The sequence below is a fragment of the Anopheles coluzzii genome, chromosome 3, assembly GCF_943734685.1.
Source record: "Anopheles coluzzii chromosome 3, AcolN3, whole genome shotgun sequence".
Taxonomy (NCBI): Eukaryota; Metazoa; Arthropoda; class Insecta; order Diptera; family Culicidae; genus Anopheles; species Anopheles coluzzii.
This window is the reverse complement of record NC_064671.1, coordinates 71368541-71387843: the sequence shown is the minus strand read 5'-3', so window position 1 is coordinate 71387843 and position 19303 is coordinate 71368541. Positions and strand designations below refer to the sequence as shown.

The following is a 19303-nucleotide window of genomic DNA, read 5'->3' as shown; positions in this document are numbered from 1 at the left end:
TATTCAGTTTTACTCCCCTCGTTTTGTCACGAGCCGTGTACATTTTTCCTTCTTTTATTAAAAGGTTTTTTTCTGTAGCACACACATCCTTTATCCTTTCTGCCTGTGATTGTCTTTTTACATACTCTAACAGAAACCTCTATCTCTCTCTTTCTTCCCATTTACTTCACAGGTGAAACAGCTAGGGAACAAATCTGTTTCGTGGGTACGAGTGAGAGATGATCACATTCTCACAGTGGACAGGTGAGCAAAACTCCCCCCTGGCACCCCTCCCGGTTTGATTGATGCGTTTATAATTAGCCTGGCAAGCGGTGCGGGATGATGCTGCTGGCACGGCAGTCGGCGACGAACGTTTACGCCTACTGGCCAGCGTTGCCAACCGTTGCCCGAAATTCGATTTGCACACGTTTCGTGCGCTGCCGTTGTACCCCTTCCCATTAACTCACCCCCAAAAGAATGCTGTCTGCCCGGAAATAGCATTCCGAATTTCGTCGTGGAACGAGATTGCATGCCGGTCCGGGAACCGTGCACACAATTTCAATGGGTGATTGCACCGCGGCGGCCGCTGCGAAAAGCGCCCAGCGAGAGATTATTGACAGGCCTGTTTGCACACTTTGCCGCGGCAAAGCCGTCGGGCAAACAGACACCGCACCGTCTCCGTGTGTCTCCGTGGTTTGCTGACGCTTCGCCGGGCCCACATCAAAAGGCGTGGAAAATACTTTTCCCCCCCTTTCTCCCACTCGCCAACCCCTTTCATCTGCGGTGGGTGGGATTGGTACCGGGGCCCGGGTACCTCCAACGGGCTGGGGATAAAGTCGTGCCGGGTGCTCATTAAGAGCCCACCACCAGCACCACGCACCGAGCACACCCGAGTGGAAAGGACAATTACCTGTTTTTGCCCGCACCAGGCGTCGTACCTTCTCCGTCCCGCAAACCCCTCACCCCTGGGTGCGACAGGGGCCTTTCTGTGACGCTCGCATTCAAGTGCACATTATTAGCGACTTGTTGTATGAACGCATTAACGAAATTATCTTACATCAGCTCTAACGACAACTGCTCCAAAGCATACCACCCGGGCCCGGGTGGTTCTTTCACCGTGCAGCCGGTGAAGCACGGTAATTGTCTGCGTCACCGGGTTGCGGGAAGGAGGGGGTAAATTATCCTTTGAAATTGTCCCCCAACGGCTCGACGGCCCGTGCGTCCTCGCTGTCGGAGGTGCGATTAAAGCGTTCGGTTCGATTGGAACCGCTCGCTGTGCTTTTAAAGCGAAGGCTGCAGTGGAGGCTATTTTTGTGTGCGCACCAAGTTCAATAGCCTATTAATGAAGGTATGGTTTTGTGTTTCTGGTGTTACTTTCTTCAGCATGGGATGAGCAATCGATTCGGTAAATAGTGAGGCAAAGAAAATATTTGCTTTATTCGCTTGTTTCGTTTGATGCAAGTGCCCATGCGGTACAGTTGTTTGTGTATCGCTCAATCGAAATAAATAAAATCAATCAGATCGATTGCTGCTCGAAATTCATGAACTTTGGACATGAAATTTTCCTATTCAAATGTGAATTATTTGGAAGGATTTTTTCCTAAGGATCATTGATATGATTCCTCTTTGAATGATAATAAAGAAAAGTCTTGTGTTTGCATTGCTGAAATTAAATTAAATTCTCTTGCTATTGATCCAGGGATTATTAAAACATTGATATAGAAATATTGGTTTGATGTACATGTTTGACGCCAGCTAAATAAGAAGTCCAGCTATGAAGCACCCGGAGGCGTTTTGTTTATCCAAGCAATTAGAATTGGATCAATCTAAAGCACACGTGTGTACGAGCAGCTGTGCAGTACGCTCCATGTTCCCTTTTTTCTATCGCTTTATCGCCTACCGTTGCCGTATGAATGCCTTTTGGAATTGGAATGATCATCATCATACTTGCATGTCTTGTGAGGATAGTCTTGTGTCCCCTGTTCGACGGGAATTTCTTCTGTCAATCGTTGTAAGCCATACCGGACGGACGGAGACCATAGGGAAACCATTTCTATGGCAGCCCGACACAGCAAACCAGAGTCGCTATCAAGTTGTGCAATGAAATTCAATTTTAATTGAACGGGGAGAGCAGCAAAAAAAACAGAACAGAGAAGGGAAACAGTTTGTCACACTACCATCTCTTTCTATCGTCGTATTTCGCCGAACGATGGTGCTATTGATTTCTTCCACCCGGCTAACCGGACAAGCAAGCGCTCTTGCTCTCGGTGTGCCAGTGCACCAACTTGTGTGTGCTTTCAGCATATTAATTCTGTCGATGATTTTTACATTTCATTTCATTTCACTGCCGTGCACAATATGTGTCCGTCCGCCTGGCTGACGATACTTTACATTCAAACCCAACCCCCCGATGGTGGACATCCAACCGAACCGACACCTGTTTGCACAAACGACCACCACAACCATCCCGTGGGGGGGATACGCTGCACCTGCTGACTCATCCTGAAACGACGCTCGACAACATGGACCACATGGACTGGGTCGGGGGCTTTGTCGCCTGTCGCCTGAATCCCATCCGGGATATATCGGCAAATCAAACAAAACACCCCGCCGAACACACTATACATATATACACCTTCCCGGCCCCGAACGCTTCCTGGGCCCGTGCAGGATGACATTTATAGCCGACGAGCGCTTTCAATCATTCTACGTGGAGAGCAGCGGCGTATGGACGCTGCAGATCAAATACGTGCAGGCCCGTGACGCTGGCATTTACGAGTGTCAGGTGTCGACGGAACCGAAAATCAGCGCCCGAGTACATCTGCATGTCGTTGGTGAGTATGGACATCGATTTTGCCTCGCAGCACATACACATTGGGGGGAATGAGAAATGGAGGGGGGAGGAGAGAGAGAGAGAGAGAGAGAGAGAGCACACTTTACCCTCGTTCGAATAGCAATCGATTCCGCCTGTCACTGGATTGAATCTCTAGTCAGAATGGGAGGCTTAGGTCTTTCGCTGCCAGCATTGATAAGTTCCGTTGACAGAGAGTTGATGAGCAGGCCTATAAATATCGGATTTAAAACAGTTTGAAACGAATAAGGTATTTCTAGAAGAGATAGGTGTATAATAATGGCTGATTAAATGAAATTCTGAAGCTGATATCTGAAGTCTTGGCTATGTAGTCATTTACTTCACGGAAGTATTATATCAGTACCCAAACTCACCAAAATTCCCCATTATGTTAATTATATGCAATCAACTCTCTCAAATCTGCCAGCCGATTGGATTAGAGTCGTTTCATTTCAGAGGTTTTCAGGGAACTTTTTCGAAACCGTAATCTCTCTTATACTGAATCCACTATTCAAATATAAAAATTAACATTTTATGACATTTCCCCTTTTTTCAGTACATTTATCCTCCTGTAATCTGAATTAGATTCAAATTGACAGACAGACTAACTGTGAAATGTGCGTTTACAGCGTATGGTTGAATACTATATATTTCAACGCCTTTAAGTATTTAAGAACCTTTCAACCTCTCTAACTCTAACTCTCCATTATTTCAACAGTTTTCCCATCTTGCAGATTAGATAAAGCTGACTGTATCAGTCTGATTGCAGATAGAGCAGTCAGTATTCAACCATACGTTGTAAATACATAGATATCAGTAGCTGTTACAAACATCAAATACATTTGAATATTATAGTAAGGTGACCAGCTAGACTGAGGAGACTAAAGGTTCACTGTATTTCCTGTTTCAACACGATGTACTTCCTTCCAACATGTCAATAATCTTCACAAACTGCAATAACGCTTCAAGGATTCAAACGATGCATCCGGCCACGTTGGTATCAATATCTTGACCCTCTACAATGAAATTGCTACCTCTTTCAATGTATAGCAGGAAAGCTCTTCGCAAAGCTCACTCGTGTGAACCGTAAGAAAACAGACACTGGACGCTTGATTCATCAAAGAAATGCTCCATCCACAGCCGTTACTGTAGGGAAAACAATCACTTTGAATTATGTGGAAGGTTTAGCAAGCAATCACTCTTTACTTAGTAATGCAGAGCATAAATAATTCACCCCCCCCCCCCCCCCCCCCCCCTTGCAAAACCCAACGCTTGCTCGCAACCAGCTTAAAGCAATACGTCACTTATCAATCAACGCTTCGCACACAAATCAAGCAATTTTCATCGCCAATTGCAAATATTGATTCGTAGCGCTTCGTTGCCCACATGCCGCACAGTCCGTGCCCCAACCAGGACTAGGATTGGGATCGATGTTTGTTTCTTCTTCTGATACCCTTTTACCCACACACACGCACACACATCCATCCACCTGCACGTCCCATGAATCAATAGATTCACAAACCCATCTGCAAATGGGTTTCATACCGTTGCTTCCCGCCACCACAGTCACACACACACACGCATACATTGGGATTTGCGAAACCACAGGTACACCACCGTCTCACCCCTTTGATCGTGTGTCATGTATGTGTCTGCGGGTATGTTTAGGCAAGGGAAGGAGGGCAAACTGGCTTACGTTTTAATTAAATTTAGTAGTCAGGTAGCGGGTAGCGGTCCGACTCGGACTCGGAGCGCCGGTCGGTCGACACTGTCTCTTCAAATTCATTTTCTTGCAGGTTGATTACTTTCGCTCCGCAAACAACTTTTGCATTAATCTTCGACCAGCCGGCGATGGAAATTGAAACCAAGCAAAACCACTGTCTCTAGAAAACCGCTCCGCTGCGCTACGGTGGTGCGGTTTCTGCGGTTTTTGTGGCCAGCTTCGACAGAAGGACAGCAAAGCGAACCAATGCGGCTTTGTTTGTGTGTGGGCTTTGTATGCGAGTACGGCACTGCTGGCTGGCTGGCTGGCCTCGATTGTGTGATATTATTTTATTGCATTTGCAACTCGAACCTCGTACTCGGACTCGGGTGAAGTTCATCATGTTTTGTCCGATTCGATTTTGTGCTGGTTTGTTTCACTCCATAAAAGCCAGTAGATTAGAAGTACATACAAACACACACACACAAAAAACCCCCCTTTATGATGACTGTATATCCTATCCGGTAGCCTAATGCCCGCTTTCCTAGCTTCGAGAACAACAGGACGATGACATGATGACTCTTGAGCTGCGTCCGGTATCGAACCGGACGGGCGCCGTCCGTTCAGTTTGCTGAAAGCGATGGCCTCCACTTGATGGCGGTCGAATAATGGCCGCCCGTGCTGTGCTGCTGGCTGCTGAATGATTAAAGCCAACCGAGACCTCCCCAAATCGACGTGTCCATGGCAACGTGGTGCTGCTGCTGCTGCTGCTTCCGGGAAGGCCGACGAAAGTTGTGCGTTGATTTTTCGATAGCACCGCACACACGGTGGCTCCGGAAAGCGCCTCCCAGCCTGATAACGGTTGACGGATACCTTGCTCTTTCATCCACACACACACATTAACAGGGGGTCGTATTCAATATTCATCACACTATCTGCGTGCCCGGAACACAGCGACACAGCAGCCAGCTTTGCGGGAAGGGATGCCACTCCACACACACACACACACACTCCACTGCTCGGTTGGGTGGACTCGTCAAAAAGTAATACAGGGCGCTGTCAAAAACAGCACAAAGTACAACTTTTCACAACCCCGGATGTTACACGAACAAGCATGCACGTGTACTCGAACGAGAGAGACAGAGATGATGGAGTGTGTGTGTGTGTAAGGGGAAGGTTAGGATGTACACCATATGTTGACCGGGAAGTGGGAAATTTTGAGAATGTACCATTCAACCCCGGTAGAGATAGCTACTAGCTGCAGAGTCCTTACTTTTTAATGTCCTACCATACCACTCCGCAAGGCTTTTGTACCATGCTAGCCATAAATCGATTGACTACAAGACACTTATTACAGGTACCGCTTTACCGGGTTCTTGTACGGTTTGAAACAAAGCCAAACAATACACGCACACAAAAAAGGGGAAACAACAGAAAGGCTCTATCGCTCGCCCAAACACACCTTGGGAAGTCTACTCCGGACCGATCCAGATAAATAACTTCCCCCTTGGCTTGGTTTCCGGCGAACGCGTCCGTGCCGGTAGCTGAAGTAACTTGAGCAGGCGCGGCACATCGGGTGGCAAAGTTTTGGTTTGCCCGTGTTCTTAATTAAATGCCAACAGTTGCACGGGCGAACATACTTACCCGGATTACACTATCGAGGTTCTCTGCTGGGCTTGTGCCATCGTTCCACTCCAACCTCAGAAAACCAAACACCGGAAAGAAGTCTAACATAACCCCACTACACACATACACACACGGACATGTGAGTAGATCTACACACACACATACAACAATGAACACAGAACCGCAGGATGACGGTACGGTTTGGGTCTTGCGATCTGATTTCTCCTGTGACCATCATTAGTGATTCGATGCACGAAGTAAATAACAGACCTCCCCCCCCCCCCCCCCACTGAATGGAGGCCCGGTGGAAACGGTCCGCAAAGAAGCGCTAGCGAGCAACCGTCCCATTTCCACAATGATGTTCCCGAGCACCTCAGCGAGCCTCATGGTGAATTCATGCCGTTCGGATCGGTGGCGCAGCCCGCGTACGTGGTTTTATTTTTCATACGGGCACAAGGTACGGCACACATACACACACAGAAGCCGGGATGTGCACGCGTACGTGGAGATCGCTGGCCGGATGTTGTTGCCTCCACAGTTATTAGAGCGCTGGTAAGACCACACCGCATGTGTGCGCTCCTGAACGTCGGACCGTACCGTAGCGTACAGGCACAGTTGCTGCTGTTTGTACTGCCGCCGACCAAAAGCCGCCCAAACCAAGAGCCACCGTGTACACTACATTAAGCCACAAATTAATGAATCCCGATGCCGATCGAGCCGACGCAACCACCAGCGCAAGTCCGTCCATTTTTCCCCCTCAAAAACCTACTTCCCGCGCAATAAACATGAGCTTTCCGCTGCGAGAAAGGCCTGTCATAATCATACGCGTAGGCGCAGCGGGCAGTTGATGCACTACCAACCCCCGGTTTTTTTTGTTTTGGTTTTCCGTGCGCAAACCTTTACTCGCAATAAAGTACGGTTACAAACTGTGTGGCACAAAAACAAATGCAGTGTGCGGTACGCCGGTAAGGGCCGCCCCCTGCGATGCCGATAATCCTTTTCGCGTGCATTATTATTGTTAGCTTTGCGGCTACGCCTGCCGCTGCCTGGTGCGCAATTTGGCGAAAAAGGCGCTTCCGCTGAAGAGGAGGTTTGTGGCTTGAATTACAGCCGACTACTTTTTGAGTTTTTGAGATTTTCCGCGTTCCTGGCTGGTTTGTTATTGATATTTAGTGTGCAAAATTCGGTGTAACTTTTGTTTTTGTTTTGTTCCACCAAGCTAAAACACCAGATGCGGATTGAAAGGGGTGCACGTACGAGCCATGTTCAACGCTGTGTATCTAATACCAGGAATGGATTAATGTATAAAAAAAAACCAATTTGAGTCCGCACCTGCAAAAAAAGGTTAGGTACTTTGATCGAAAGTTCCAAGGCGTTTTCGGCTATACAGCTCAACTTGCAAGCAAAAGCAGCCCAATTTGGTTTACGCGCGTCACCATGGTGTCCCTTTTCGCACGCCTGCTTTACCGGGAAAACAATTTTGTTTTTTTTTCCAATGAACAAAAAAAAAACAAGCTCCATCGTTTGGGCCCACTTTTACCAAACCAACAGTTTGGCGACTTTTCCCTCGTTTACCACAAAGAGTTGTTGTTTGCTGCTGCTGCTGCTGCTGCTGCACCATGCCGTTCTTCATTCGCCCAACTAACGCAAAAGTCGTTCAGTAATTCAAACGAAATATTTCGCACAATAATACAGAACCGGGTTTCACCAACCCCTGCCACTCTCGGTTAGTCAACCGGAACCACCGTCCTTTGTACGCGGCAAAAACTCGGCAAATTCGCCACCGAAACTAACGAAATTTATCGGAAAGCTACCGAGCATCCCGCTCATTCACCCGGTGGCCGATCCTTACGCAAAACTTGTACCATATTCAAATTTACAATTTCCATACCCAACTTTAGCAGCCTTTGGCTCGGGCTCTGTTCGGCGAACTAGCGGATTAAACCCGCTCCACCGCTACTACCACCAGCAGCAGCAGCAACAACAACTTCAAAGATGACCGGTTGCGGAAAGTTTTCTGGCCAATACTGGAGAGAAGGAGGAATGAGGTTGAGGCAGCCACCCAGCAACCCAAAAGAGGGGAACCTTAGTAGAAGTTTACAAACTTTCTTTTTCATCACAATTGCTCACCGCCAAGATGGTGAACCCGGTCGGTTGGTTTGGATGGGTGGTGGTGGTGGAAAACTACGCAGCCTCCATGTGCGGACGGGATGGCTAACAAGCGTTTCACATAATCTTTTATTCTTTTTGGGAGGCCACTTCTTGCCAAACATTCGTCATAATTTTGGCCTTTGCGGGAGTTTGGCGTACAAAGGGTGCTTCGTATGTGTGTGTGTGTGTGTGTGTGGTTGTATTTTTTCTTTCTCTTTCTCTCTCTCTCTTCGGTGGCCAAGTTCACAGGCATCCAGCACTTTTCTTGCCAAGTTAGTCGGCGAAAGTTTGATGATGGCCGTGGGAAAGTTTTGGTTAAGTAGTGCGCTGAAGCCGTAATCAGCCGCGCTTTTGGCTTTTGGGGGAGAAAAAGAGTTTCCCCAACAGTATGGTGCTGGTGGAAAGTTTGTTGTAAAAATGTGTGAAGGATGTTATAGTTGGAAAAATGTTTGATTATAATGTGGCCTCAGCTAGCTGCACTTACTACTAAAGTGAACGATAGTTTCCATCCAAAAAGCAATACTTATAAACTGTAAAACTTTTCCAATCATGAAGAAACATGTATCTATGGAATAAATACAATATACATCTCAATAACAACTCTTTGAATAGCTTTTGCTTAACAAACTTTTTTTTTATTAAATAGAAACGTGTGCCTTTTGAGGGATATTAATAGTGTAATTAAGGGATAATTTTACAGAGTTTTTCAAATTATTCGTTTATTCAAATGAAAAGTATAAAATGTTTCCTTCGATTTTAAAGAATAAAGTTTTGAATTGTATTAAAATATAGAAATAAATATAAAAGAAACTATTTTGAAAAGATTCAAGTACAGTAAGAATTCAATATTTAAACGATTTTTAGTTAAATGCGTCAGAGTTGGCTGACAGTTCAATTAAAAAGTATGCGTTTGTATGTACACTCCGGTCTTTAAGAATTCACAAAAATCTCACGGTCTGCTGGGTTTATTGTATGGTAAAACAAGCCAACTAAAAAGCACAAATTCAATAGGTGGAAGGGAATTGAAGTTCAATTAGTGCGTTCAGACTGTAGTTCGATCGAAGAGGAACGGTAGTTGCTGTTACCTAGCATTCTGCTCAGTAATGTGTAAAATATGACATAATGTTCTAACAAACATTGGAGCAAACTATCCGTTAAGTCAGTTTAAGTGTTGACAACCGCTTCAATCGTTGCCGCTTCGATCGAGCTTTTGAATTGTCAGTTTTAATCTAAAAAGTATACATTCAAGCATCCAAACATGTAAAATATCACAAAGCATGAGCTGAGAAAAGCTCTTTCTCTCAACTTGGACTCACAATTTGAACAAAAGAGGTTCTATTTCTTGTATAATTCAAATTTTGCTGATCCTTTAAAATAAATTCCGAAGCCATTTGCTACCACATTGCAACATTTCCCACCAACCCACCAAAACAAATGCACGTACCGATGGTTGACCAATCTGGCCACTTTCTGACCTTAATTGATAGTGGGTCTTATTGTGTATGGGAAAGAAAAACAGCAACCCTCCTCCTGCGACAATCCTCTGCAATCTCCACCAAGCGGTGCATGTCGAACGCGCTTGTCCGACATAAAACACTTCACATAAAACAATCATCGAGCGCCAGCTCGTAACACAGCGGCAAACAACCTTCCAACGGCACTCGACAATAGTTCAACGAACGGCGCCGCGCCGCGTTTGAAGTGCTCGGTATGGAGCGAAGCGGGGGCAAAATACGAACATAAAAGGGCCAACGTGCCCCGGCGTCCAACACAGCGAAACGCTCGATTATGTTAAGTTGTCCGTCGTTATGAGCAATTCCCCGCTAGCTCCCGCCGCCCGCTTGCCTAGTCTAATGCAGCGTTTTATTTTTCACCTTTTTATTTCCCCCACCGATGGGGGCGCCGATGCTGACGGGGGAAAACAACAGACATCGGGTGGGAGATGCGATAAAATGCGGCCAGATTTTGCTACGCGCCGGCACGCAGCACTATCCGAACGATGGCGGCCTACGACACTTCGATGAATGAAGCTGTTTTTACCCAGTGCACGCGTACGCGCTTTTTAGCTGTTCGGTCGGTTGTGCAGAGTGCAGTAGTTGTGCTGTATATAGCGACGATAATTTGCTGCAAATGTGTAAACGCGCTCGCGTAAGCACTTGTCGCGCAAAGTGGATCCGAGCGCGGCAAACGCCCCACCATTTGCGCACACAAACACATCCCACTAGATGACCTTTTTTTTAGACCCGTCCTAGCCACCTTTCGTCTCTGCAATCTGTACCTCACTCCCTCTACACACACACACCCCCACACACAAACACACAAAAGCTAAAGTGTCGTTCAATGTAAAACAGTTCGCCTGAAATGGATGTGCGCCATTCGGTCGTTGGTCTCCTACCTTGGCGTTGGGTTGGAGAAGGGGAAGGCCATACCAGCCACTTGATCGGGGCAGCGATACCAGGGGAGTGGCAGGAAGATTGCAGCAGGTTTTATGAGCTGTTGCAAGCACTTCACAAGTACCTACTGGCCAAATGGTTCCTCACCCGGCGCGGTGTGGCGTTTGGTGGTTTCATCCTTGTAACGACCGATTGTGCTGCGCTACGTGGATGATTTATTCACGGCAGATTATATTGCATTAATGGGCTTCTTCCACTGCCTTCCAGTGCTTCCCCTCCTCAGACTGCTGGTGATGAGGAAAGGAAGGAAGGAGCGGCGCACAAGAATCGAAATCCATGCATCGTATAACAAATCGCATTCGGGTTTGCGCGTTTGCAAGCGACCTATTGCAAAGACCTGTTGTGTGGTGCGGTCTAGGCAAGGGCACACACACACACTGGCACATCCACACAAAAACGCGCGGGGCACGATTGGGCCACCGACGCCACCGATTGACGATAAATAAAACCGTCCCGGCAATCGGTAAAGCACTCACAGGGATTAGCAGAGGCTTTTACAGTAAATTTAGAACCATTAAAACCGCAAACCTGGCCAACTTCCTTACCCACTGGTGTGCCGTGTGCCAAACCGATAAACGATCAACGAATAAAAAAAAAAAACAGATACATCCCAGGGACCCTGTTACTGCAGCCGCGGGAAGAACAAACCGGACACTGGCACACAAAACGAACCAACGCCAATGCCGGGGCCCTGTCGATCGGGTCGTAACGGCAGACGGGCTTGCGATTGGCTTAAAAGCACCATAAATTTCCAGCCCAACAGCCAGCCAGCCAGTGGGGCTTTTATTTTTGTGACTGTGGCCCCGTAAGAAGCGTAGCTGTGAAGGATTTCGCGTTCGTTTATGGTTTCTGTTTTTGTTTTTCGCCCACCCCAGGTACTTCTTCGTCGCTTCTTCGTAGAATTTATGCTTTTATTTGGAGCTTTATCCCCACACATTGCTCTAGCGGCATCACACAAACACAGACTTACTTCCTCTCCGATTCTAGCCCCCCACGAAAGCCTCTGAAAGCCAAAGGACCCAGCGTTGTCGTCGTCGTGTGTCGTGCCGAGGGCAATTTCGGTGGAAAATTTGCCGAAAATTGACACAACTTTAGATCGTCGAAATTGAGTGGAATGAAAATTTACTGCCCGCTTAGCCCGTTGTCGTGTGGGGCGGCGGAGAGTCGAGATAGAGCGGGCCCGTCCCGGCTGCCCAGTTGAAGGTAGGGTTTGGATGTTGATTGCCCACTTCGGTTTGGTTGCCCGTCCTCACAATTCGGCCGTTGTTAGAAGCTAGAAGCGGCCCAGCCTACAGTTGAACGAGCAAATAAGTTTCCCTTTATTGTGCAACTTTATTTAAGCCTAGGTGTAGATATATCTTTCCTTCCCCCTCGTGCTCTCTCTCTCTCTCTTGCTCTTGACTCGTTTTCCCCGGTTTTTTTTCCTTTTGGATACGAATTGATCCGGTTGAACCATTTGTTTGGCTCGATTGCTTTCCTCCCCCCGGGTTCGTGTCACCTTCATCGTCATTCGAGGCGGAAGATTAAGTGTAACCATCTTGCTTTCTGTCGCTTCCAGTGCCAAGAACCGAGCTTATAGGTGACTCCGATCGCTACGTCAAGGCCGGCAGTGCCGTCATCCTGCGATGTGTGGTCCGGGGCGCCCTCGAGCCACCCTCCTACATCATCTGGTACCACGGTACGCAGCAGATCTTCACCGAGAGCCGGCGCGGCTGGAAGACGCAGCTGGACCGCGGTGCACCCGATCTCGATGGGGACATCCACAGTACGGTAAGTTTGCGCCATTGCGTTTGCATTGCGATGGGGACCATTTGTGTTGTGTCAGAGTTTTTTCGACGCTTCGTCTCGAAAGTTGACTGCAGGCTGTTGTGTATGAGATAAATAATGGTTCCTAGTTTTACTACCAACTAAGTAAGTTGAAATGTAGACAATCTATTGCATTATATAACTTTAATTTAACACCTTAACCGGATGCCTATATGATATATTGTGTTCGCTCTTTGGTCGTGTGCATTCAACTCGAAAAAAAAAACAATTTAAGTCAATTGAATCATTCTTTCTCGATCACCCTACCTGTTCATTCAAATGGTTTTGATTTTAGACCAGCGGCTACAGAATTACAAAGCAATAAAGGTCATATCAAGCTTTTCAACGTGAACGACTGGGCGCCTCCATGATAGCGCGATGGAGGCGCATAAAGAGTCGAGGTTCATTGAATATAACCTTCATTTTCTTACTTGTTTTTTCATGTTTAAAAAAGGTCCGGAAAAGGTTATAAATATGTGTGATATCTTTCAGTAAAATAATATGTTTTTATTACACAAGATTCAATGACAATCATATAGTTTTCGCTGAACGTTGCCGGAAAAAGCACACTTTTTGAAAGATAAATGTGAATGTTTGCCTCATGAGCAGACTATTTTTGCGCCTGAAGCTTTGGGGCAAGTCATGCTTACTTTAGAGCATTTTATAAAAGCTATTAGTATAAATTGTTAAATTAAAAGTTTTAGTGTCAACATAAATTAACTAAGCTTAGAGCACATAGGAAACTAAAGCATCCGTATTAACGAAATTCTTTAAGAAGTAGACAGTAATAAGAGATGTCAATGAAAAGAGAGTAGCAAGAATTTGAGCTCTAAATGCAAAAATTACGACACACTGTCCAACAATTACTGTCAAGATTATTTTTATTGTTCAGTTAAACCATGAAACTAGAACCAGAGTAACATTACTAGTAAAGAAAATAAAACATATAACCGTTGCAAAAAATAACTGCAAGTTTATTAACAATAAAACAAGTTGACAAAGTTCCATACAGGGTTTTCTAGGAATACTCATAGCTGTGGGAAACTGTATTAACTCTTTCTTCCATGAAATGAACTTATTGCAATGTGAATTGGACTCCCCATAGCACTCTTGTTGGACTAATCCAATAGGAATTTCCAATGAGCCCGTCCGAAAAGGGTGTCATAGAGTCGAATTTTCAACATATGAAGTTCACTTCCAATAAGAAAGAATCTAGGAAGTGTCCCACAACTATGAGAACCCCTGGAAAACCCTGTAAAACAGACGCCACACACAGTAGACAGTATCGGAACGTTGTTAAAAACTGATCATAAATCAATTGGGACCAGTTAGCAACCTTCCCAGACCCTCCGTTTCCCTTCACTACGCGTCAATAACATTGTCCTGTTTTCACTCTTTCACCTGCACTTCCACCTCTCCGCAGATTGGCTCGCTGATAATAGAATCGACGAGAAAGAAGGACTCCGGAAATTACTCCTGCAGCCCATCCAACAGTCCACCGATCACTGTCTCACTGCACGTTATCAACGGTAGGTTAACGACAGAGAGGCCAGCCTGCAAAACCAGACAAAACGGTGTGCGATGTACGTGTGTGCGCGCTTGTGTGTGTATGTGCTCCCTTGCAAAAAGGTGACTTTACAAACGGGATGGGACGCTCCTCCCAACGGTACCAACGCACACCTCAGCACACACACACACCAACCACCGCACATCGCACAACTATTTTCCATTTACATAGCTGCCCGATATTGATCTGCTTGTTTGTGATTTCGTTTCCGCGTATTCCCGTGGGCATGGGCTGTGTTGCCTCCATCGCTGACAATCGCTCGATGCAATGAACCCCTTTTGTGGCGCCCACAGGAGAATCGTCTGCATCCGCTGTCACGTCATCGGCAAGATCGCTGTTTGATGGTAAGCATAATTGAATTCTCATTACTGTTGTTTATAGAGCGATGGCTGGAGAGCTGGCGGGGGGAGGGGAAGGGGGGACGGGTTCGGGGCACCACCCTAAGGGCCATGTTCACCCGTGGCAGATGACTTGTGGTGCGCTGGCAACGCTTTATACAGCGCTCAGTGCTGCATAAATCATGAACTCGCGTGTGCTGCTATTGACACCCGGGGGTCTCCCTACACATGGCGAACCATTCGTCCCGTAAAGTAGCCCGTACGATAGCAATGGGATGTCAATTGAAATTGGAAATGAGAAGCCATCGGCGGCGGGCGAGGAGGATCATCATCGTAGGGCGATGCCTCGAAGGGGAGATGCAGCAGCATATGCATGTGCTTTGCAGCTGTGACAGCAGCGAGATCGGTAAAATGCTGCCCCGGTCCCAGCTGGTGTAGCGAGTGTAGAGCGCGTTCGCGCTGTCGATATCAAGCGCAGATATTGCCTTTTGTTTTGCTGCACGCTTCGCAAACGGTCCGCGGAGGCGCAGCATTCAATATTTGCTTGATTATTATCGCCCGGCTTCAGTGCATTAGAGCCGTGGGACCTGGTTTGCAATAAGCTCTGCGCACGGAATTATGACCAAAGAATCCAATTTTGTGCACGACAGCACATTGAATTTAAGGCCATACAAAACAAACATAAAACGGTTGATTTAAATGCTCGTACGGCTCGCCGTACAAAGCAGCGTACATTCTTATTATTCAACTGTCGTGCCGGGAAATTCCATTTTGGGGAGTTTTTAGAGCCAGCCATCGGAAAAGGCACAATTACGTATGCAATCAACATTGTGTTCCAATCGCGGTGCAATTCAATTTAAATTCATCAACTAAGAGGGGCACCGGTGTTTAGCAAATCAAACACTCCAAGCTACTCCAGTTGTGCTTTCCACAACAACATCAACAACCGCAACAACCGAAAAAAAACTGCTCACTAATCTGCTTTGTTTGTGATTCTAACTGGCATGGTGATTTTTTCCCATTTCTTTTTTCCTCTTTTTTCCTCTTTCTTTCTTCGTTTCATCTCCACAGACAGCATATCGATGTTCAAGCAGCGCAATCTACAGATTCTACTCCGGCATAGGTCATTTGTTATGCTACTTGTATTGGTTATCTATGCTCAGCTAAGCTGTCATGTGAACTATAGTCTTTAAGCATAAAGTTAGACGTATTAAGGCAGATTTAGAGCAGCAGCAGCAGCAGCAGCAGCAACAAGCAACAAAGGGGGGAGAAACGGGAGGGAAGAAATGGGAAACGCAAGCGTTCGCAAAAGATAAACAAAAAACAGGGGGCAAGCAAAAAGCTCACTTATCCACAGGCAAAAAAAAAAAGAGGAAAAGAAAAACAAACAAAAATCAAAGCAAATGAGAGAGAAAGGAGTTAAAAAAAGTACACAAGACGCGACGCAAACGTAATGATAAGTTATAATACAACCAAAACAAAACAAAAACTAAGAAAAAAAAATACCGAACAAGTAAAAGGTAATTCGAAAATCATCCACGTCCATTCTCTATCGCTAAATACACACACTTAAAGTGGTAAGGTAAGAAGACCGGCAGACTACCGGCCCCCATCCCGGTTGCTGCTAAACCGAACGGGGTCGAGAGGTGAAAATTTTGCTCACATATAAAGAACAAAAAAAAAACAAACGGTGAAACTCGAATCTCGAATCATTACACACAAGACACAACACAGACACAGGAGAATAAGGAGAAGAAAAAAAATACAACGGTTAAATGAAGCTCATTCTCGACTGATAAGAAGGCGGCTGCAAGAAAAAAAATGAGGGATGAGAAAAAAGAGCCAAGTGAAAATGTTTCAGTAGAGTTTTGTTAGGGAATGGTTTGGAATGCCAGGAATGACGGAAGGAGCACACATAACAAAAACAAACAACAAACACAAGCACACACACACATACGCAGGGAAAGCTCTAAAGACGGATGGGCTAATCGTGACGAAACAGGAACGTGTTTTTCCCGCCAAGCGAACAAGTGGCAAAGTTCAAACGAGTGGAAAGCTGCTGCTGGTCAAACGCTGAAGCAAGGGCAGACCACAGGGACTGACACGCAGTACGCACGTTGTAAGCAGGTGGCAGCGCACCTGCAGATTGTTTGTTGATTTTGTTTCGTATTTTTTTGTTTCTTTGCGGTTGTGGTAGCGCGTAAGATGCTTCAAGTTAGCCTCTAGCTCCCTCTCTTCGTTTCTCTTTCTCGCATCACAAAACGGTTTCCATGTGGGTTGGAATTGGCCTGTTTTTTTTTTTTTGTTGTTGGTGTGGCCTATGTGGTCACTGGAGTTCAAGACAGACCATCCAGCGCTGCTCGTCGATTTTGGGTTATTTATGCTGTTTTTCGTCCTCAACCGTGTGTTACAAACGGTAGCAAAGAAAAACACACCCACAAAAACATTCCAATAGGCATTTCATGCGTGTGGGAGTGAGTTTTTTTTGACGAGAACACACCCACTTCGAACGGACAGCCCACAGCAGCATCCAGCGCCAATTTGGTTAAGCAAGTCCCCCGGAAACTTTACTCCATCAATGTCAATGTTTTTCTGCTCTGCAAGGAAGATGAAATTTTCGTACCACTTGTGTTTTTTTTGTTTTGGGTCACCGCCGGCCCCTCCTTGTGTGCTTTGTTCGGTTCAGTTTTTTGCTCCCAAGGAAGTTTTATGCTCTAGTTTTGGGCTTGGCGCAAACAGAGTGTGTCACTGTGTGGGTGAGAGCGTACGCTATTCGATCATGTCGTTAGCGTCGGCTGCTTCATGATGAAGCAGGTGATGATGATGATGAGGGAGAGCATATTTTCGTTTCACCAGTGGGCACGGCACGGTTTGAAAATATGATGTAGTCGTGTTTTGTTGTTATCGGACCCACTCGGCGAGTCACAGAGCGTGGAAACAACTTTTCCACTATCGATCACTGCTGGAACACGTGCGCAGAACGAGAAAAAACGTGGCGTCTTTGTTGAAGAGCGTTGTAGAAAGAAGAAAGAGGAAGATATTGCCTGTGAAAACTATACACAAACAAACAAACACAAGACTTCACACAAATATCGCTCACCCAACGAAAAGTGTGAAATAACAGGAGACAGGAAAACAGGTACATAGAGCATACAGCAAAAAGATAAAAACACACACACACACACACACACACACTCACATACGGTAAAAACAGAAAATCATCGTTAGCAAAACAGTCCTACTGATACGTTAATATAAATAATCATTTTATTGAACCCAACAGAACAAGAAGGAGCGTGGGGAACAGAAGAGCGAAAAAAAAAACAAAGCGAAGAACTGAACAAATTGAACAAAGCATCTACTAAAACACACACACTCGAACTAACTAGAATATCCAAGAGCGTAACGCAAAGTGGTGTAAGTTAATTGACAAACGAAAGCGAACAAAACGTGCAGTCACAAATTCACAGTCACATGTTATACTCTACTACGAGCGATAGTAAGAAACTGAGACGGAGGGAGACGGAAGGAGACGCCAAGTAATAACTATTAAAATAAACGATAAACGGACAGAGGCAAACCAAACAATGGGACGAGCGAAGAAGAACGCAAACAGTAAACAAAACATACCAGAAAAGCAAAAAATTAACCACCCCCTCCCTAATACCACTACCGGTGCGTGGAAGAGGAAGCAGAATACGAAACGGAAACAGTTCTGTTTCCGCTGTCATGTAAAATGTTATAACTTACTTATACTACTACAACAAGTTGCCAGTGCAATGTGTGTGTGTATGTGCAGGAGGGAGTGTGGAAAGGGGTGGGGCAGTAAGATTGCAAACACACAACATGTAACAGTGACACAGCCACATCAAACAGACGTACAAAAGAAGCTACAACTACTACACAACGCCATCCCATTAAAACGAAACAAAAAAAACGAACACACAACAGAAACTCACACGCGCATACACGTATGTAACACAGTTCATGCGGCCACGCAGCAGAGTAAATCAGTATTTGAGGATCAGGATCAGCGAAACAAAGCGTTCAATTTTAAATCCGGAATGGTACACGGCACAAGGAAAACGGTAAACGATCCTTCGAATGTATGGTAAGTGAGTGATTGTGAGGCAAGCAAAGAGGATCACTTACTACCCCCGGAAAGGAGCATCATCGCCATCATCAACTTCATCGCAGTCGTGGCCAACGCTCAACACTGGACTGTCCGGAAATGCAGAAGGTAAGCATGCATCGCCTAAACAAACGAAGCCAACCGAATGGCGTCCAAAACAAACAAACAAAAATCGAAAAAGAGAGGAAGAAAAAGAAAGAAAGAGAAAGAGTAAAAGGAACGAACAACGGTTGCCATAAAGGATGCAGATTAATGTTTCAGCAAGTATGTAAAGCAAAGGTAAACGTATCAAATAAAAAGGCAAAAAACGGGAAAAAACAAAACACAACATAAACAAAGAAACACAAACAAAAAAAACACAAACACACATACCAAACGAAAATAAAAAGGAAACACAAACCACAGAAGGAAAAAGAAACACAAAACCACAACTCATCGACACGCAAAACACGGAGAGAATAAAAACCAAACAGAAGAAGAAAAAAAGCGAAAGAAGAGAAGAGAGAAAAAAATAAGAAAACACATGGAAAAAAGTGGAAAAGAAAATATTGTAGTTATATATTAGTTAGGTAATTCATGAAAAATTATATTGTACATATTTTTATATTTTAATCCTCAGTTGAATAAAAAACCAAACATATTTTTTTTAATGAAAACGGCTCCGCCCCAGTGTTGAGCTCTATTTCCCCGAAACCATC

General features: G+C 45.5%; 1 protein-coding gene across 2 annotated transcripts in view; it reads left to right on the top strand.

The window, feature by feature from the left end:
• Window positions 1–19029, top strand: part of LOC120956935 (zwei Ig domain protein zig-8-like) — a 52889-nt gene extending 33860 nt beyond the window's left edge. For both annotated transcript variants that reach the window (XM_040378768.2, XM_040378766.2), the window contains exons 6-11: window positions 173–243; window positions 2650–2813; window positions 12321–12532; window positions 13992–14097; window positions 14429–14479; window positions 15545–19029. In XM_040378768.2, the coding sequence (XP_040234702.1) occupies window positions 173–243; window positions 2650–2813; window positions 12321–12532; window positions 13992–14097; window positions 14429–14479; window positions 15545–15666 (726 nt within the window). In that variant the 3' untranslated portion in view covers window positions 15667–19029. The remainder of the gene's footprint in view (window positions 1–172; window positions 244–2649; window positions 2814–12320; window positions 12533–13991; window positions 14098–14428; window positions 14480–15544) is intronic.
• Window positions 19030–19303: the final 274 nt, after the last annotated feature.